The sequence below is a fragment of the Orbicella franksi genome, chromosome 10 (assembly GCF_964199315.1).
Source record: "Orbicella franksi chromosome 10, jaOrbFran1.1, whole genome shotgun sequence".
Classification (NCBI taxonomy): Eukaryota; Metazoa; Cnidaria; class Anthozoa; order Scleractinia; family Merulinidae; genus Orbicella; species Orbicella franksi.
Genome location: NC_138154.1, coordinates 27,572,855 through 27,593,476, shown reverse-complemented (window position 1 = coordinate 27,593,476; position 20,622 = coordinate 27,572,855). Strand labels below are relative to the sequence as shown.

General features: G+C 41.1%; 3 protein-coding genes across 4 annotated transcripts; 2 read left to right on the top strand and 1 right to left on the bottom strand.

The window, feature by feature from the left end:
• Positions 1-85: 85 nt before the first annotated feature.
• Positions 86-13,773, top strand: LOC145500901 (uncharacterized). The gene is made up of 7 exons (XM_081480438.1): positions 86-253; positions 641-923; positions 2,482-2,572; positions 4,844-4,942; positions 5,182-5,280; positions 9,198-9,461; positions 11,237-13,773. Exons 2-7 carry the CDS (start codon positions 687-689, stop codon positions 13,477-13,479), a joined length of 3,033 nt encoding a protein of 1,010 aa, XP_081336564.1. The 5' UTR covers positions 86-253; positions 641-686; the 3' UTR covers positions 13,480-13,773.
• A 3,619-nt stretch (positions 13,774-17,392) lies between these two features.
• Positions 17,393-18,400, bottom strand: LOC145500923 (uncharacterized). The gene has a single exon (XM_081480477.1). It carries the CDS (start codon positions 18,398-18,400, stop codon positions 17,579-17,581), a length of 822 nt encoding a protein of 273 aa, XP_081336603.1. The 3' UTR covers positions 17,393-17,578.
• Positions 18,401-18,458: 58 nt separating this feature from the next.
• On the top strand, positions 18,459-20,123 carry LOC145500921 (uncharacterized). 2 transcript variants are annotated; one of them, XM_081480474.1, is made up of 3 exons: positions 18,459-19,203; positions 19,312-19,344; positions 19,622-20,123. In XM_081480474.1, exons 1-2 carry the CDS (start codon positions 18,459-18,461, stop codon positions 19,341-19,343), a joined length of 777 nt encoding a protein of 258 aa, XP_081336600.1. In that variant the 3' UTR covers position 19,344; positions 19,622-20,123. The 2 variants fall into 2 exon arrangements, with proteins under 2 accessions (XP_081336600.1, XP_081336599.1); XM_081480473.1 differs by having other exon boundaries at positions 18,459-19,344.
• Positions 20,124-20,622: the final 499 nt, after the last annotated feature.

Genomic DNA, 20,622 nt, shown 5'->3' with positions numbered 1-20,622 from the left:
TTTCCGGGGCTTTCGAGAAACAGGCCCCTGGCCGGGACGAGCGAAACCATAGCCGTCCTCAGTTCTTCTCGTGGGAAGATGTCGTCAGGCTCTGGGGACGAGGTGAAATAAGAATGCGCTGATCAAATCATTTCTGAACATGTGGAAAGAACAAGGAATCATTTCTTGTCGGACACTTGTTCTAGGAAAGAAAGATTTTTGGAGCAGAAAGATTCCTTTATGTACGTTGTTTTATGAGATCCAAACCTGCCAGGTATGTGTATGTATACAAACAGGGTACAAATTACATTTTTCAGGCATATTTTTAACGTAAGTAGCATGTTCGGTGTGGGAATCGACTGAGGCCTTTGAGCTGCTGTTATTTTTTCAATTCCAAACTTTCGCCGATCTACGGCATTGTCAGGAAAAGCAAAGAAAATAGTCCAACATGCGTAATATATAAAACAGTGTGGGTGACACAAATTATTAGAAAATATGATAAGAGCAATTTATTTTTTTCTCAAGCATCTGAGCGGGCCGGAATCCTAAATCCTCGGATTTGATTGGCTACATGTAAGAGTGTGTGAGATAGGATTAGGACAATTATTTTTGTTGTAAGTAATAATAAGACACTCACAGTTGTCGATCTTCCTCAATTAAGGCTTCCAGCAAATGCTGAGTGATCAGATAAAAAACTACTGCTACAAATGGACAACAGGAGGGAAAGAAAGACATCAGGCGAGTCAACTGCCAGTGACAGCTCAGAGACTGCATCATGCAGACCTTATTATCTAACAGAAACACCAGCTGCTTTTTCTTCATCACAAGTAGTTAGACGAGCTACTCCATCCACTTGGTATGCACCTTGCAGTTCTTCAGCATCAAGAGTTGGTGATTATTCGCAGTCACCTGCAGACCTTATGGATTTTCACAAGAGTAATGAGGTAATATAATGAATATATAGAGTACATGTATGTATATATGTATGTTAGACTGTAATATTTTTTGTTAAATTTTGTGTGATTTAGTTTAAGTGAATAATTTTCAGTAGAGGCAGGGAAAAGATTCCTGCATTGTGATTGGTCTAGAAGCTCTTGAGCTCTGGCTATTTGATGCTTGACCTAAATCTATCAAGTATTCAAACATTATTCTATATAAATCATGTTTCGTTTTTACACAAGCACAATTATTGCAGTTGTTAATTGTACAGTTTTGTCAGCTACAAATAAACCAATCAGAGTTCAAATCAAAGTCATGAAATTGAAGTTGCAAGTATTGCATACATGTGTGATGGCCAGCATTAAATCCAACTTATGATCGGTTAATTGGTTTTAGCAGCTGATTGGCTAATAAGGTTGCCATTTCATACAATATTTAATATGTTGCATGTCTCTTTTTAACAAATTATTAGCAAGTGCACCAAATGCCAATTAAACCAAAGTGCACTTAATCACATTCATGGTTAGATTTTGAAATGATTTGTGAAAACACTCTGGTTGCACTACTGAGATACACAGAGCATTCATTTTCAGTGTCTGGCACTGACTCAAAATGTTTGTTTCTCTGTTTGAGACATTTGTTGATCGCAATTTACAAACAATAACTTCTGAGAAACACCCAATCAAAAATTTAAACTAAGATGATTTGCAGTCCATACTGTGCATTCTCAAGAATTTGCATTTTTTTGTTTTGTATGATGTAAGACATCACAAAATGTAAATATTTTGCAACTACTAAATTTAATTTAACATAAAGTAAATTCAAAGTTTCAAACAACTGCCATTATGGATGCAAAGTGGTTGAAGCTTTATGCTTCGTTCTTTCTCATATCACTTGATGAAACAACTTTGTGGATGTAAAAATCATTGAAGCTGTTGCAAAAATATTTGAACGGCCTCAAAGGTAACGCAGGATACAGGATACAGGCCCAGGATACAGGCTGTGGTTGTAATTTTGCCATGAATGTGATAACAAAAGTGGAAAGAGACCAAGACATAAGGCGAGGTTCTCGCAGCGGGGCAAACTCCCTTTCAGAAGGCGCCAGAGTTCTCGTCTTTTCTTTTAGTTTTCGTATCAGTTAGAGTGTTAAGGATAGATTGGCAATGTTTTTATCAGTCAAGGTATCATTTGGCATTATAAGCAAAGAAGTTTAACTTTCAACTTTCAACTTAACTTTTTAATCAACTTTTATAATTTAGTTGGTGCAATGTCTCTATGATTTTATGGACTTAATAAACGTAGATGTAGAAGGTGTGGTTCGTAATGAATAACATTGATTCGTATTCCATCAAGTAAGATTTGTAATGTTTATAAACATAAGGGTGCTGAGACTGGGTAGTACTGGAAATCATCTTTAATTTCCCCTTTGTATTAATGTTTTGTTACATTAAAAATGCAGGCATTGCTCCTACTGTACTCAGGTGCATTTATTTTAGCTAGGAGTGTCACTGATAACCCTTTTTTTAACTAACAGGTTGTTTTTTTTTGTTCTCTCTGATGCAGCCTTGCAGTTCATATCATCCTTCTCCCAGGCTTCCACTGCCAATCACAGTCTCGACTCAATCCAACAGTGGCAGTAATTCAACACCATTGAGTATGTCTAGATACTTAACTCAAGACTGTTGCCTAAGGAAATTTTTAAGGAGCCCTTTGGGCTCCTAACTTCAAAAGTTAGGAGCCCAAGCCACTTTTTTAGGAGCCCAGAATAAATTTGCCGTGGTAAATCTGGGGGGTTGGCGAGACTGGGGAAGACGGAGGGGGGGGGGGGTGGAGTGAATTTGGAAATTTAAGGGAGGGGTCCGGAGGCAGAGATTTTCCATGAGACACTAACATGGTCTGTTTTATCAATCAAATTTTTGAAATAAAGTGTTCAGCAAAGTGATCAGGTCATCACTGAGAGAGAATACTATTTGTGGTCAAGCAAATTCAATAATTGGTGTATCCATGCAAGTGCTGCAGCTTTTTTTACAAAAATTTATATTGCCTCTTTCGTTTTTGAGTTTAGCAATTCTAAACAAATCATGAAATGCAAGCTGCAAATGAAAACAAATAAAAATGAAATATGCATTTGGGGCGTTTGAATTTGGCCTCACTGAAATGTGCTTTCCTTCCCGGGGCTTCAGGGACATAAGTATAAACAAAAGGTGCATTTTTTAGGTAGCATTACTGCATTATATTGGCTGCTGCTTTGGAGAAAATATATTCTCGTATATTGGGCAGAGCCATGACAATTGGTTTGATAATTTAAAATATAAAACCCTGGTATGCAAAAAGAATTGCAATGCTGTTTTCTTTTTGCTGGCTTGTAGCTACTTGAATATTTCGACTTTTAAGTCATAAATATCCTTTCAGAAACTACAGAAATTCATTCAGTACAGCTAAGTAAAGTTTTCCAAAGTATTGGAGAAAAAAAAAAAAGCCCAAGAATTTATCCTTATTCAAATCTAAATATAATGTCAGCAGCAGCATCACTCCAATTCCAAAAATATTTGTTAATCAAAGACTAAGTAGTTATTTTGCAACTGGAATCAGTAGGGCATCAACAAAGACACAATCCATTGGCATACATGACATGCATTTATTCAATACTGAGCTTGCAATGCATTGTAGGGCGATTTTCAACTATGGCTGTTTTCGGTTGTTTTGTGAGCGGAGAGAGACTTTGTTGCCGTGTTTTGGCCCATATTTCTCGTGTTAAAAGTAAAACAGGACCAGAGTAGCTGTTGTTTTCCGTTTAATTTACTGTGTGAATGATCTTTTGGCCGATTTCATGAGAAGATTGAAGTCATCGGACAGATTAGATGGGAATGAAAACTCCATGTTTACGCGCCCACTCGGGCTCCTTTAACGAAACTTTAGTCGCCCACACTCGTAACTTAGGCGCCTCAGGCGACCGGGCGCCCGTTAGGCAGCAGCCTTGCTTAACTGTCGAGGGAATGTCAGTCAACCCCAATTGAAATCCGTCACCGTAGTTTGAATCCTAAATACAGTGTTATGTGGGTTGATTTTGTTGTTGATTCTAGCGCCACCTCCTGGAGTTAATACACGTAGTTATCTCTTGGTGCTCCCCTTTCAATTTTATCCCTGATCCACAGAAGCCAACATGTCTAAATTCCAGTTTAATCTGGAAACAGTAGTTGCTGTAAATGAACAGACACACTGAGAATGTTTTTTCTTTCAATGATAATGCATTTTACAATACTCAACAGTACAATGCAATACAATACATTACTTACAATACTGCTTACTTACACTAATAACAATACACTATATCACTTATGGCTAATTACATAGTTGCATTACTTACCGTATTTACAATACTGGTTACTTGCAAAATTACAGTACTTTTCTGACATTCACATCTCATTTTTCCCCTTAATTAATATTATTATTTCACAATAACACATGGTATGAACTTCTAATTTTTTTCCCTCTATATGTACAAGATTACATTTACTCAATGTAGATGAGAATTGAGATTAATATTCATTTTTTACTACTTATTTACATGTTTATATAATTTTTTTTTTTTTAATTTCTCTTCCCATTTGTTATTAGATTTAATCAATGCTACCAACGCACGTCAATAATTATTAGTCTAATTTCATATATTTATCCTGATGAATCTTGAGTTCCTAATCTTGTTATCTACATGCTGACCTATGCAGTTACATGTAATTAAGGTGTGCTTTTTTCCACCCACAAGAAACACATTTTAGTGAAGGATTTCCTTTAGTGTGTGAATTATTGAGGGACTGTAATTATTATGCACAGTGAATATGTCTTGAGAACAATGGTGACTTTACGAATGTATGCTGTGCATAAATCAAGGAGATAGTGTCACCATCTTATTTTGTTTCTGCAGATACATCAGAAAAATCAGGAAAAGGGAAAAGAAGGCTGTCACCCAGTTGGAGTACCCCAGATCCTAAACAAGTCAAACTCACACATGTGGACAAGACAGGTTACTTTATTATATACCTTCAGTATAACATAGAACAAACCTAGCCAAGGAATGCACAGGCTTATTTTTTTTTTAATATTCAAGCCTTCTTCATTCTTTTAGTGTGTGAATTATTGAGGGACTGTAATTATTATGCACAGTGAAGATGTCTTGAGAACAATGTTGGTGACTTTACTAATGTATGCTGTGCATAAATCAAGGAGATACAGTAGTGTCACTACCTTATTTTGTTTCTGCAGATAAATCAGGTAAATCAGGAAAGGGCAAAAGAAGGCTATCACCCAGTTGGAGTACCCCAGATCCTAAACAAGTCAAACTCACACATGTGGACAAAACAGGTTACTTTATTATATGCCTTCAGTATAACATAGAACAAACCTAGCCAAGGAATGCACAGGCTTATTTTTTTTTTTTAATACTCAAGCCTTCTTCACTCTCAGAAGTACATGATGTACAGCATGGCTTACTAATCAACAGCAGCAGTGTTCTCTCAGGTTTAAAACCCTTGGCCTCACCTGATCATGTCCAGAGAACTGAGCAAACCTTTTTTTTTTTTCACCATTTAGGCAATTAAGATATTTAATATACAAACAAATAAATTCTTTTGTGCTCAACCTGTGAAATGCATGTATTAATGAGGTCTTTAATGGCACTTTGCCAGAGCAGGGTGATACAGTGGTAACAGCTGGGCCCTCACTTCTAGCCAGTGTGTCCTGGGTCTCAGTTCTGGGTTCAGCATCATACATGGGCTGAGTTTGTTGTTGCACAGGCAGCCCAAGCTCTCTCTATGAACCACACAAGCAACACAATATTGCATCGAATTATAAGGGTTTATATGGGATTTTCTACAAGATATCCATGGAGGTAGTTAAAAGTGAAAATTCTCAATAAAAATGCCTTACCTTATTCAATACGTGTGTTGTTTGCTCCTGGTGTGGTTATTTTACCGATTGAACTTGATTTAAGCAACTTTTTTGAATTCCGATTTTCCCTTTATAAAGAGATCTAGATAAAGGGAAAATCGGAATTCAAAAACGTCGCTTAAATCAAGTTCATTCCGATTTTCCCTTTATAAAGAGATCTAGATAAAGGGAAAATCGGAATTCAAAAAAGTCACTTAAATCAAGTTCAATCGGTAAAATAACCACACCAGGAGCAAACAACACACGTATTGAATAAGGTAAGGCATTTTTATTGAGAATTTTCACTTGTAACTACCTCCATGGATATCTTGTAGAAAATCCCATATAAACCCTTATAATTCGATGCCATATTGTGTTGCTTGTGTGGTTCACAGAGAGAGCTTGGGCTGCCTGTGGTTGTTGGTTCTCCTTTCTTGCTCTGAGGGTCTTTGCCAGCTTCTATATTTTTGCTATCTCCACAAAAACCAGGTCACTTAAGGTGACCGTACCGAACACAGTTTTCGCGCGCGCTTTTACTGTTGCAATTCAGAGTGCGCACAAGGATTTAAAAAACAAACATGCCGTCAATAGAGCAATCATTTTATTTACTCAACACCCGCACTATCTGTGCTATTTTTCTCTATTATTGAATGCAGTGTATTGATTGTTCAAGTCTTTTATTACAAAGATAAGCAAAGAACCCAGCAATTCTCAGCTTTTGCTTTGTTACCGAAAGAACCCAGTTAAATGTAGCGCATGCGCAGCTGCTCGAAAAATTGAGAGCGATTCCTTTTGCAGAAACTTGCCGATTTCTAACGATCCAGTCGTTAAAATTTCAAGAAATTTGGCCAAAAAAATAGTTCAGAAATCACGTAAATGATCTATCACAAAAAATCTGAATTTTAACATAGGGAATTTTTAATAATACAGAACATGCAGTGAAAACGATTTACGGCGAATTACGAAAATCGTCTATGTCAAAATTTTATTACAACAGTGTTGACAGAAGGGCTTTAATGTCAATTCGCAGTGGGCAAATAATGAAAAAAATCTGACGACTGGACTTTTTTTTAAATAAACAAAAACCATTTTTTAAGCCTTGTTTTTAGCCAGCTTCGTTGCCATGGCAACAGCACAAACTTTGGCCAAAATGCGAGAATAAACCCTTCCGTGGTTGACCTTAACTCTTGCAAAAAAACGGGCGCCAAAGCATAAATAGTTTAAAAGTAAAGGTGAATTAGGCATAGGCACTTGAAAACTGTGTTCGGCCACCTTAAATCCATTAAAATTACAATTCTATTTGGGGATGTGCCTCTACATTAATTCCAAGTTATTTGATGTATTTTTATTTTTTCATTTCACTTGCAACACAGCATGATTTGGTGACCCCGGCCCTTGCACTTTTAATATCAGAATAAGAGTGTATGTAACTGAGCCCAGCTAGTGAATTAAAAATCAATAAATTAGTTGATGAATAGTTTCATATTCCAACGCTGCAAACTAACAGACACCAGGTCACCAGAGACTCTAATATTAGGGACTTTAAGATACTGTACGGCTAGGCTGTAGTACGGCGGCAGATAGTGAAGATCGCTTCCGGTGACGTCATGACGCGCGTACCAGTACGGCTTTCCCGCCGTAGCCTTGCTTTCTACTACGGGAAAGCGCTGGTTTCACGTACTCTTCACTACGTGAGTATAAGCCTGCTGTTTACTTCTCATTTTAACGCTTTTTTGCTGTTTGAACAACTTAGTTTGAAGATAAAGTTCTCAATCATAAAAATCAGTTCTAAGATCATTGTTTCTTTGTCATTTGTACAGAAAATTTAAACGATTTTAACACCTACCGCGAGATGATCAATTCAGTCATATTAGTATTGGGCTGAACGGCCGAAGATAAGAAAGCTTCGTATGTTCTAATCTGAGTTATAATTGTTTATTACTATTCAAAATGTATTTTATTGTAATCGAAAGTTTTGTATTTTCGGGCTTATCACGTAATCGTTGTACGAACAACCTGTCCGTGTTGAAATCTAGCTTTTTTATATCAGAGTTTATATTTTGTTTTGTGGTCAGAATTACAGGCGGTTCTATCAAGTTCTAAAAGGCAAATCTGAGTTCTGGGAGATGTAAGACGGATACAGGAGAAGGAAATCATTGTCATTGATCAAGCCTATTTCGTATGAAAGTAGAATAATCTCTGGTGTCCTTGAAAGTAGTTATTTTTGTAAAGACACGTAGAGACTGCACATACCGTTGCCGTACAGCAAAATCTTAATCATTTGAGTTTGGCAGGTAAAACACCGTTGTCAGCCTAGTCCCTCACGGCCAAAGTAGCCGTAGTAGCAGCTCGCCGTAGCGTATCTTAAGGTCCCTAATTATTGCCAGTGCGGTAGGGTATCGACAGAACACTGACCCCCTTCTGAACCCCTACTGTCTCCCCGACTGATCCCGTACTGACCCCCCTACTGACTCCCCTATTGTCCCCCTACTGACCCCCTTACAGACTCCTTACTGACCCAAGTGGCCTATCAGGTCGGAGCATATCCTGGTTTCTGTAGCATGAAGCAACCAGGAGTAATTCTACTCCCCGCCCCCTTCCTGGATGGGGTGCTGGGTGGAGAGAGGCAATGTGAGAGTAAAGTGTCCTGCCTAAGCACACACACTGTCACTGGCCAGTGCTTGAACCTGGACCACTCAATCTAGAGGCGAGCCCACTAACCATGAGGCCACCACACCTCCCAACAGCACTACTGACTCCCTATGAAATCAGTGAGAAAATAAATAACTAACAGAAATAAATATTAAATAAATAAATAACTGATAAATTGCTTTAAACTTTGGGAATATATGCTCCTCTTCAAAGGAGGCCCATGCCTTGTTGTGTGTTTATATTATGGCTGTGTTGTTCACCATTAGAATGCCATTATTTACACGTTTATAAAGATTTTTAAGAAAGTGTCAAGTGAGATTAAGTTAGCTCGAGAATCCGTGAAAAAAATCCTTTTAAACAAAAAGTTAAAAGCTACTCTACTAAAGAGTGGCAACTCTGCCAAGCCGACACTTCACACAGTTAAAGATTACAAAGAAAAAGATAAGCTTAGCGATAAGAGCATACAGCCAAACCTCTCATCGACGTTCCCTTTTGTTTTTATCTCTAAACGTTTTTGAACAGTTAAGAATAAATTTTTCAATTGCAGTTTTTACCAGTAGTATTTTATGCTGGCTTGAGGTGTCAGGAATAAATTTGTTGTTTCAGTGAAAAGAGAGATGATGTTTTTATCACAACTTTCAATTGATATGTAACAAATTGCATCATTGCTTAACGCCAAGCTTCTACTCTTTCTCATACAGTTGCTTTTAAAGAAGGCAAACCTAGTGACCTTGAACTAAATGATCTGGCGGGAAAGATTTGTACAAAGTGGCAGAAGCTGGGACTTCGCCTGAACATTAGTCAGAATGTACTGGACGAAATAAAGACTAATGAAGAAGATAGACCATATGAGATGTTACTTCACTGGAGAAACACAACAGCTTCGGCTACACTTTATCGTGACCTCTACTATGCTTTGTGTCATCAGGGAGTTGGTCTCAATAACGTGGCCAGAGAATTTTGTGGTAAGGAAACTGCATGACGCACTTTGTTACAGTGTGACTACTTGAACCAGTTGGGGAAATGTAAAAAAATAGCCGGGGATAGGGTCTCCTCACAATCTACAAGACAGTATTTTTAATCTTGATACATTTGCCACAGTACTGTCAACTGACAATAGTTTTCGCTTACATATAATGCGAAGCCATGCTTTTTTTAAATGCTTTGAAATCGAGTTCATAGCTACGGATTGAGTTAAGGAGGGACCCTAAAGGTGACTTTGTTGAAGGGGTTACGGGAGCATTCCCCTAGGTTTCTGGGAAAATATAGGCAAGTTCAAACAGCATTGTTATATCTCCCAACTCAGATAGGTTTTCTGATTGGAGGAGAACGTGTCACGTGTCATGGGTCAAAACTCACTAACTCCCTAGGGCGAACAAAACTCATTAACTCCCTAGGGAAACAACAACTTGAACTTTCGACTCGCACGTGATCAGGTCATGCAACAAAGGGGAAAATATGAACTTTTTGGGTCTTAAAGCTTTTAATTTGGCGCCAAAAAATAGGTCGCCCGCGTTCGGCAACTCGCTCTTCGATCACTGTCGCCACTCGCCAGGTAGGAAAATAGTTGTGTCATTTACAACAAAATATGCTGTTTCTCGTCAAATCAAACCCAGAATTCTCGAGTTACGCATTAAAAGAAGGCAAAGCAACTTAAGTATTGTCTTTATTTTTGTTAGCTTCGAAGAAAAAGACTGTTATCGTGTCGTTTCGGTAGAACAGTTCTGTTTGACTGCCACTCGTACTGCAAGCACAGCCACCGTAGGCGTCAAGAATCACTTTTTCGCGGTTTTTCTATTTTTGAGTCGGAAGGTATAACAAAACACTTAATGACTGGCCCCTCGGGAAACAGTGAGTTTTGTTTCCCCTCGGCCTCAGTGTTTGATGGTCTCGGGGAAAAAAAACTCACTGTTTCCCGAGGGGCCAGTCATTAAGTACTTATTCTTACGCACTGTAGAAGTTTTAGAGGCAAAATTTAATGTCAGCACCAGCCTCGTTGTATGTCGCATACACAATGCAAAGCATGGCGGGAACCTTGCTCACCTACAGCTTGTATGAAGTACAATCAGTGGATTTAATCTTTACCTAGTGGTCAAATGTAAACCACTCGGCAAGTGCTTGGAAAAATTATTTGTGAGAAAAAAAAGTGACCGAAATAGACGTAAGGAAAGCTTTACCCTCACTTTGAACCCAAAAATAGCAGTTTCTATTGAGTTAAACAAACGATTTGAAGACAAAATTCTTTAATTTGTTAGTGCACATGCGCGAAATTTCAAGTAGGTTCTGCTAGGATTATTTGTACTTGCAATGCATTATGGGACGATCGTTGACATGCGTTTACGACAAGTTGAGAAAACACAAAAGCTGCGAAGATTTTACACTGTGAAATTAATCTTTGAGTCAAAAAGATGTCCTAGTGGAAAACACATTAAGGACAGGATGTATGATTATAGACTCTGTAAATTCCAATATTTGTTGATGTAGCATTAGTATATACATGAAAGATGTTACATTGTTTTCCCATGTGTTTCTGTTCAGTTTCAGCTAAATGCATTAATCAATTGTTTTCTAACATTGCCAGTAAAAGTAAATGAACGACCACGACTACTCGCGCGAGAAAAAAAAAATTCTTGTCAAATTACTGTGAATTTTTCAACAAGCGTACGTGTATTGAGTGTGATGACGCGGCTTGCACGCTATGTGATTATTTTATTAAAGCGCTAATTCGTTATCATTACAGTTACTGATTCAGAAGCATCTGCGGAGGACATTCTTGATGTGAAATCCTGTCGAACTAAACTGGCAGAGCATTACAAGAGAACCGCCACAGTGCCCACCTCTGCCTGGTCTAAAAAATCCCCCGTGGACATTCACCAGATCTACACTCGACTGTCCTGGGTGAAAGAGGAACAAACCCCGGCTGGGTCATCACGGTCTGAACTGGAACGTTACACGGATCTGTTCGCTGCCAACAAGAATGGTGTTGTACCAAAGAGAATACTCGTGCAAGGGCAGACGGGTATTGGGAAGAGCACTTTCGTCAAGAAACTGGCTGTGGACTGGGCTGAACTTGATGACGCGACAACTGGAGACAAACAGAAAGATATCCTGAAGACTTTCGAGCTTTTAGTTGTCGTTAATCTTAAAGAAGTGTCAAAATGCCAAAGTCTCAAGGATGTTATAAGTCGCTCATTTATTTTCGCTCGGGAGGAGAAATATCTTACAGATAGCCTGCTGAATTACATCACCAACAATCAAGACAAGGTTTTGCTGGTGTTTGATGGATATGACGAATATCGCTGCGGAAGCAACTCTGAAATCTACGAGATATTCAGAGGAAACGAACTGAGGAACTGTTGTGTCCTGATAACAACTCGAATTTCCAAAGCTGACGAGCTACGAGCGTTTAAAGACATGCATGCTGAGATCACCGGGTTTAGTGAAGAGGACAGAGAGGCCTTTGTGTGCAGAATGCTTGGTGGCAAAGCAGAAACATTAAAGCTGTTCCGTCATCTTTCGGTGAAACGTCTGAAGGACCTAGCGAGAGTTCCGTTGCTACTTCTTTTCTTTTGCACCTTATGGAAAAAGGGCAAGTCGAAGAGCTTTCCTGAAAACAAAACAAAATTGTATTTGGCGATTGTCCAGTACGTTTTGGATCACAATCAAGGGAAACATTCTCCTGCTCGCTTTGGCAAAGTTCACGATTTCAAAGAGGTCCTCGCAGAAATCGGAAAGGTGGCCTTAGAATGTCTTTTGAAGGACGATCATGTGTTCGAGTATGATCAATTGTCTGATGCCGTTCTTTGTGACGAAAGTCTCATTACTGGCTTGCTTCAAGTTACCGAGTACGCAGAAAATCTTCGACCAGCAGGGAGGGTATCCTTCATCCACAAGAGCATTCAAGAATTTTTGGCAGCGTGGTTCATCTCTTCCAGATGTGTCCCTGAAGGAAATCTCGGTGGAATTGAACAGCACACACGTACCTTGGAGAATTGTAAAGCCTGGGAAAATGTTTTCCAGTTCGTTTGCGGTTTGTCTGACGATGGAGCAGTGAACGTTTTTCAGCACTTAGCATCAGTCAGGATCTCTAACGCAACACTGGATTTATCAAAGACAATACCAGATGTAGGAAGCGAGACAGACGAGCCACTGTGTGACGTCACTGGCAGGCATGAGAGTTTCAGAAACTTGGTTGACGATTCTTTCAAAGAAGTTCAATCAAAAGCTGCACTGGCGAGACATTGGTTGGATTGCTTAGCTGGTGTCATCCTGATTACCCCTACAAGGCCATTTCCTGAACATATACTAAAGATGACAATTCTAAATGAAGATTCTTCCTGTAAAGCTTTATTTTTTCACGATGCTCGTTATTGTCGTTTATTTCGTGGTGATGACAGAGACTGGATGTCAAGGCTATATGGGGTGCTGGAGGTTTTCGATTGCTTACATGTCCCAATGAGAATAACCGAGAACTCTGCTGCTGTCTTGATTGGAGATTTTTTAACGCAGTTCAAGACTGTTGAATGCGAAAGGTGTTGTTTTAATTGTGTCATTCGTGTCCATAATAAGAAAGCTCAGTTTTACGTAACAGGGTTATGGCTGTACTGTGATAACCATGCGAGACTGTTTACTGAGACTATTACCATTTCTACTCCATCTTGCTCCGAAATTTCGTGTTCAAAACAGTCATGTTTGAAATTCTTAAGATCTCTTGACTGTAATGAAATTGTGAACGCGCAGACATTGAAAGATCTTGGTGCAGTTATCAGAAACTGTAAACAATTGAAAACCATTGAATTTGGTAAATGCGGAGAAGGTATGCGTGAACTGCTGGAACAAGTACCAAATCCCAGCACGTGCTATGTGAACATTGGTGGTCCACTGTCACAGGGTTCATTGACATCACTGCAACCAGCAACAATGGCTGTGTCACCACGATTTATCAACATCACCGCTCGTAAACTTAGGTTACTTGATTGCTGAGCTGCAGCAGTAAACAAACTTGTTTCTAGCCGCCTGGCTCCAGCTGCAGCCGCGGCGCTCGGTTGGTTACTTCCTAGAATGTGGCCGTTTTAGAAGCACTCCATTTATTTGGGGTGGAAGGAAGCATTTTGCAAGAGTAGGAAATGGAGGCGCTGTTTGGAGGAATGAACAAAACATTCCCAGCTTTACAATGGCTTCAGTTGAGCTTCATGATTTCAACGCAAAGGGTAGCCTTGCTCCACTCACCAAGCGCGTTCAGTTCTTTCCCAACTTGACATATTTAGGTCTTTGGAGCTTAAATAATGGATGAACGTGACTTACATGGTCTGCTGGATAGCTTAAGATCCATTCCTAATCTGAAGGAACTGATTCTACGCTTCAATCCACTGGGTTCCAGGGACGAGGTACTATCCTTTGTGCAACAAGCACTACCTCAGGTTCATCTTGACTATTGGTAATACCAGGTTCATCCACTCAGTGAATTGTGGCAGAAGGACTGATTGTCTTCAGTGTCACGTGACTTAAACTGCTCGTCCCTGCACCACGTACAAACTGACATTACTTGAGGTCATAGAGCAACATCTGACAATAACAGGCGATACCACTGTTTCTCGAGCTACTCGTGTAAACACCGTAACCTACTTTCAGAATGTAATTCTCAACAATTTTTAATTGTTATCTAAATCGGACATTCAGTGAAATAAGTGAACTTTTTTTGGAGCGCGTAAATGGCTTTCTATCAAATAGCAAGTCACGATTTTTGTTGTTTAATTTTTGGACTCTCACATTATTGAATTAACAAATTATATGATATCCTCTATAAATAAGATAAAAAGGGTGCTTCAAGCTAATTCACTTGAAAGTGCATCGCGTAAATCAGGAAAAAAGCGAGAATGAAGTGTTTAGTCGAGCTTAGTTGAGAAATACGTGCGTCGTAGTTCGAAGATGAACAGTAATTTTGTAAACAGTGTAAAAACGTGCATTTTATTTTCCAACATGAAAGTAGTTAAAATTGCAAAGTTTCTAGCGTTTCTTTTTCTTTGTTGTTGTTGTTGTTTTCTTTCTCGTGGTAGCATTTTAGGAAATAGCCCTTAAAGGCTGGTTTTTGTATAGACTTTACGATCACTGCCAAAAAGGTTCAGCGATCGTTGTAATTATATGGAAACCACTCTGCAGCGAGACAGACTTAAATTTTATTTTCACTTTCGTGGCGAGCTGTGGAAATCCGATTAGTGAGGTTCGCTCTACTTTTTTTTGTAGCGATCGATCACATGGAAAGCTGCCTGAAATCCGAGTAGACGTGATTAATCCAAATACGCTAAATCTCGTGAGACCGAAAACAGGTGTGTGAAAACGTTTGGAAAGCGGAAAACCCAATTGCATGGTTACCAGGATGTGCAGATCCCTCACATATTAGCCTAAATTTTCTTTAGTGTGCGACTCAAAGGGACGGCTGAAATTCAATGTCTTCCGTAACATTCAGTCAGCAACAGTAGTATAGGACGCTCATATGTGCGGTAACCAATCAGGAGCCGAGAAAGACAATAGGCTATTGTTTGGAGAACAATGGACGCTATTGTTTTCCAAATCCAAGATGGCCGCCACAAATTTCAGCCAATCAGGCGCCAAATTAAGAATTCAAGATGGCGGCGCCCACGAAAGTCGGCCATGTTGGAAAACAGCCCACCAGCCTCGACGGAGGACTGGGATCGGTCTCACGGATTTCCATGGCGACACAAATCACGCCAGGGTCACGCAAAAAAATGTCATGCAACTTCAAAATCGATACTTACAGTGTCCTGTGGTCCTAAACGACAGAGGTCCATCCAACAAGCGGCCATGATGGAGACTGAGAGACTTGTGTCCGAGGCACTTATATACCTTTCTATTCGTTCCAAAGCATCCTGGGACGCTGACTTCATCGGGAACCAATCCTAGACTTGCCCCACTCCCTTCACAGTCGAAGGGGTAAAAATAGGGGTAAGGGGGTACTCCCCGTTCCAAAGCATCCTGGGCTGATGACCTCATCAGGAACCAATCTTAGACTTGCCCCACTCCCTTCGCAGTCGAAGGGGTAAAAATTGGGGTGAGGGGGTACTCCCCATTCCAAATCCTAGATTTGTCCCACTCCCTTCTCGCCCAAAGGGGTAAAATAGGGATAAGGGGGTACTCCCTCTTAGTCTGCTATTTAAAACCTTCACACGTTTTGAAAAGGACCAAAACAAAGTTTGTTGACTCACGAAATGGAAGTTAGAAGAAGTCGAAGACTACTAGGATTGACCCCGAAGTAGATGAGTTCAAGGACAAATGTTTCATCTGTCAAGGCGACCTTGTCATTGACTCCTTGACTCGATTACCAACGCAACGAATGCCATCAATAGGTATCGGCGAGGGGGACGGCCTTATCATATTCACAATCGTAATATTGTTTCGTGGAGGACCTTGCCGTACCATGCGAATCTTTCCATCTGGTTTGAATTTTTTACAAGACTCACCATCTTCGTGCAGCAAAGGGGAAACGCTACCCTGTACATCCATGCCTATGTCAACTTGCCGTGGATGACCATTACTCAATCAATAAGACAGACGGTGTATGAAATGTTCAGTAGAAACATCCCAACGGAAGTAATGCTCTGCGTACACGAAGTAAAGTTTCGGTTATTGTTCCTGTCGTGGCTGCACTACGACGCTGAGGATCAAGTGACTATCAACAGATTAACTCTTCAGTCATCTTTTTCACCCCCTATTTACCCTGAAGACACAGCTTGGGTGTAACGTGTAACTTTTATTGTAACTCAAAAAACTCGTAAAACAAAACAAAAACAAAAACAAAGAGTCTGAGTCTTTATAACGTTTATTGAATAATGATAATAAAAATAATAACATGAGCTCCGAAAGAGAATTGGTTACAATTTTTAACTCCTTAACTCTTGACCGTCGGTATTCCACAAAGTGTTGGGAACTAAACTCGTTTCCAGTTTCACAGACTCTTGGTCCCTGGCCCCAAAACGCACGATATTCTGCCCCAGTTTTCTTTGCTTTTGGTCATGAAGTCTTTGCCTGATCCGTTCCTTATTCTTGGCATAGTAACTTCTCCAATACTCGTTGATCCGTTCCCTGTTGTTTTTACAGTATTGTCTTCGATAATTTCTGATGTGCTCCTTGTTCTGTCGACAATAGGCTCTCTGGCTGCTGGCGAGTCGTTCCTTGTTGTTTTCATACCATCTTTTACGACGGGTTTTGAGAATCCCGACGTTCTCTGCACGATATCTCTTTTGTTGGGCCAGGATTCGCTGTTTGTTCTTGGCATAATATTTTTTGTGGTAGGCCTTTTTACAGACAACCCTCTGGTCATTCCCTCACAGTTGATTGGAGCAATTCATCTTGCATGTGTGGCGTCTTACAAATAATGACTAAAACCCTGGAATCACACACTCTTATAAGAGTCACATGGCTAATTCAGGTCTTAACCTCTTCTTCTACTTCCTCTTCGTCATCATCGTCGGGGAGTAACTTCTTCCGCATTAGTCTGTTTAGCAGGAATTTTCGTTTTGCCACTGCCGACTCGGCCGCTTCGTCAAAATCCATGTCGTCTTCCTCAATAAAGCGTCGAAGAGTCTTCATGACTTTACGGTGTATTGCGTCGTGTTTGATACGGTGAGTCCATTTTAGACGCTCTAAGTAAGTTCTTCGTAGCCTTCTTCTACTTACAGGTAATAGGACGTTGAAAGCAGCATTTTCGGCATAGTTTTGGGATTTTCCCTTATCCAGAAACTGCTGGACTTCCTTCAGCTAGGTTTCTTTGACGTCTTCCCCGACGTTTTGACGTAGCGGACTTCACGGATCTGGTTCATCGTCGTCCGCTTCTTCTTCCTCTTCGGAGCTGCTACTATCTTCATCTTCTTCCTGTTCCTGTTCAGGCTCCTCTTCATCCACCTCTTCTTCCTCTTCAACGTTCTCATCATTGTTATCTTCCACGGGGCCAAAAATATCTGTTGAACGATCATCCATGATTCTCGTCGACCTTCACCCAAGACAACGTACTTCAAATGAACCGAGTCGATTAAACTGATGTTTAATATACCATTTTGGGCAATGATCAGACATCCTCTCTCTTTCTTCGATGCCAGCGTGGGTATCCTTCGTGCGTCATGAGGTGACTAAACACGCGTTTCCTGTCATCACTGGCGGGATGTAAATCCAGGACCGTGTACCCAAACGGTCGTTCGGTCACTTTTTGATACGCGTCCATCATGTCTTGCCAGCAAGTGGGAAAAGCTTGAAGCAGTAAATTCTTCATCCCTAATTGATCTCTCGGATTTTTGAAGGCTACGATGTAGTGGGCGTTCCTGGAAATACTCTTGGCGTATTTCCCTGGTGGAAACATGTCTTGGCACAAGTACAACACGGTGATATTTTGATGATGAGAGTGTTTAGTGAATAAGTCTAGCAACGCTTTGTCCTCACCACCCTCTGCCATCAGATCGTCCAGTACAAGTAATCCACCCTTCGGAAACCATGACTTGAGATGGTCTGACTCTGGAATCCCTTCGTGAAATTGCACACCAGCGTCTTCCATGTCTCTAAATCCGTCTTGCCACGCCCCGTAGCAATAATGAATCGTAGTGGGAGGGTTTACAAACAATTCTTCCAAGTGATCCAAGAGTAACGATTCGGTAAAACAAGTCTTGCCACAACCAGAAGGGCCCACGATCAAAATACTGGAGGGTGTCTTGAACCGAAACGCTTCTCCCATTTCTATTCTACCAGGGATCCCATGGTGCTTTTCGGTAGGAAATGTGATATTTGGGACATCTCGTGTCTTTTCTGATCCACTGCTTTTACAACTATGTTTTTCGTGACGAATTCTACTGTCTGCACGGGAGAATAGTCTATGACAATATCGACAGTAAAGGGACATGACTCCTTGCTAGTTTGACTCAAAATGAATTGAGGCAGTTAATGCCTTAGTTTTATACATGATTAATGATCGAGTTGACGAGTGTGGTGGAGGCGGTGGCGGTGGTGGTGGTGGTAGTGGTGGTGATGGTGGATGTGGTGGTGGTGCAGGTAATGGATGTGGTGGTGGTGAATGTGGTGAATGTGGTGGTGGTGGTGGATGTGGAGGTGGTGGATTCGGTGGTGGTGGTGTAGGTAATGGATGTGGCTGTGGTGGTAAATGTGGTGGATGTGGCGGTGGTGGTGGTGGCGGTGGTGGCGGTGGTGGTGAATGTGGTTTTGGTGGCGGTGGTAAATGTGGTTGTGGTGTAGGTGGTGGTGGTGGTGGTGGATGTGGTGGTGTTGGCGGTGGTAAATGTGGTGGTGGTGGTGGATGTGGTGGTGGTGCTGGTGGCGGTGGTAAATGTGGTGGTGGTGGTGGTAAGTGTGGTGGTGGTGGTGGATGCAGTGGTGGTGGTGTAGGTGGTGGATGTGGTGGTGGTGGTGAATGTGGTGGTGGTGGCAAATGTGGTGGATGTGGCAGTGGTGGTGGTGAATGTGGTGGTGGTGGCGGTGGAGGTGGATGTGGTGGGAAATTTGGTGGTGGTGGTGTAGGTGGTGGTGGTGGTGGTGGTGTAGGTGGTGGATGTGGCTGTGGTGATGAATGTGGTGGATGCGGCGGTGGTGGTACATGTGGTGGTGATATAGGAGGTGGTGGTGGTGAATATGGTGGTTGTGATGGTGCATGTGGTGGTGGTGGTGAATGTGGCGGTGGTAGTGAATGTGGTGGTGGTGGCGGTGGTGGCAGTGGTGGTGAATGTGGTGGTGGTGGTAAATGTGGTGGTGGTGGTGGTGGTAGTGGATGTGGTGGTGGTAAATGTGGTGGTGGTGTAGGTGGTGGTGGTAAATGTGGGGGTAGTGGATGAGGTGGTGGTGGTGTCGTAAAACATGGTATCAAAACAAGGAACGGATCAACGAGTATTGGAGAAGTTACTATGCCAAGAATAAGGATGGGTACACGGTCCTGGATTTACATCCCGCCAGTGATGACAGGAAACGCGTGTTTAGTCACCTCATGACGCACGAAGGATACCCACGCTGGCATCGAAGAAAGAGAGAGGATGTCTGATCATTGCCCAAAATGGTATATTAAACATCAGTTTAATCGACTCGGTTCATTTGAAGTACGTTGTCTTGGGTGAAGGTCGACGAGAATCATGGATGATCGTTCAACAGATATTTTTGGCCCCGTGGAAGATAACAATGATGAGAACGTTGAAGAGGAAGAAGAGGTGGATGAAGAGGAGCCTGAACAGGAACAGGAAGAAGATGAAGATAGTAGCAGCTCCGAAGAGGAAGAAGAAGCGGACGACGATGAACCAGATCCGTGAAGTCCGCTACGTCAAAACGTCGGGGAAGACGTCAAAGAAACCTAGCTGAAGGAAGTCCAGCAGTTTCTGGATAAGGGAAAATCCCAAAACTATGCCGAAAATGCTGCTTTCAACGTCCTATTACCTGTAAGTAGAAGAAGGCTACGAAGAACTTACTTAGAGCGTCTAAAATGGACTCACCGTATCAAACACGACGCAATACACCGTAAAGTCATGAAGACTCTTCGACGCTTTATTGAGGAAGACGACATGGATTTTGACGAAGCGGCCGAGTCGGCAGTGGCAAAACGAAAATTCCTGCTAAATAGACTAATGCGGAAGAAGTTACTCCCCGACGATGATGACGAAGAGGAAGTAGAAGAAGAGGTTAAGACCTGAATTAGCCATGTGACTCTTATAAGAGTGTGTGATTCCAGGGTTTTAGTCATTATTTGTAAGACGCCACACATGCAAGATGAATTGCTCCAATCAACTGTGAGGGAATGACCAGAGGGTTGTCTGTAAAAAGGCCTACCACAAAAAATATTATGCCAAGAACAAACAGCGAATCCTGGCCCAACAAAAGAGATATCGTGCAGAGAACGTCGGGATTCTCAAAACCCGTCGTAAAAGATGGTATGAAAACAACAAGGAACGACTCGCCAGCAGCCAGAGAGCCTATTGTCGACAGAACAAGGAGCACATCAGAAATTATCGAAGACAATACTGTAAAAACAACAGGGAACGGATCAACGAGTATTGGAGAAGTTACTATGCCAAGAATAAGGATGGGTACACGGTCCTGGATTTACATCCCGCCAGTGATGACAGGAAA

Bases quoted from the DNA above. Each gene is read 5' to 3' on its own strand.
- LOC145500901 (XM_081480438.1), top strand. From the start codon at position 687: ATGGACAACAGGAGGGAAAGAAAGACATCAGGCGAGTCAACTGCCAGT. The intron at 2,573-4,843 runs GTATGTCTAGAT...TTGTTTCTGCAG, and splicing joins CAGTAATTCAACACCATTGA to ATACATCAGAAAAATCAGGA. The intron at 5,281-9,197 runs GTTACTTTATTA...TTTCTCATACAG, and splicing joins CACACATGTGGACAAAACAG to TTGCTTTTAAAGAAGGCAAA.
- LOC145500923 (XM_081480477.1), bottom strand. From the start codon at position 18,400: ATGTCCCTTTACTGTCGATATTGTCATAGACTATTCTCCCGTGCAGAC.
- LOC145500921 (XM_081480473.1), top strand. From the start codon at position 18,459: ATGATTAATGATCGAGTTGACGAGTGTGGTGGAGGCGGTGGCGGTGGT.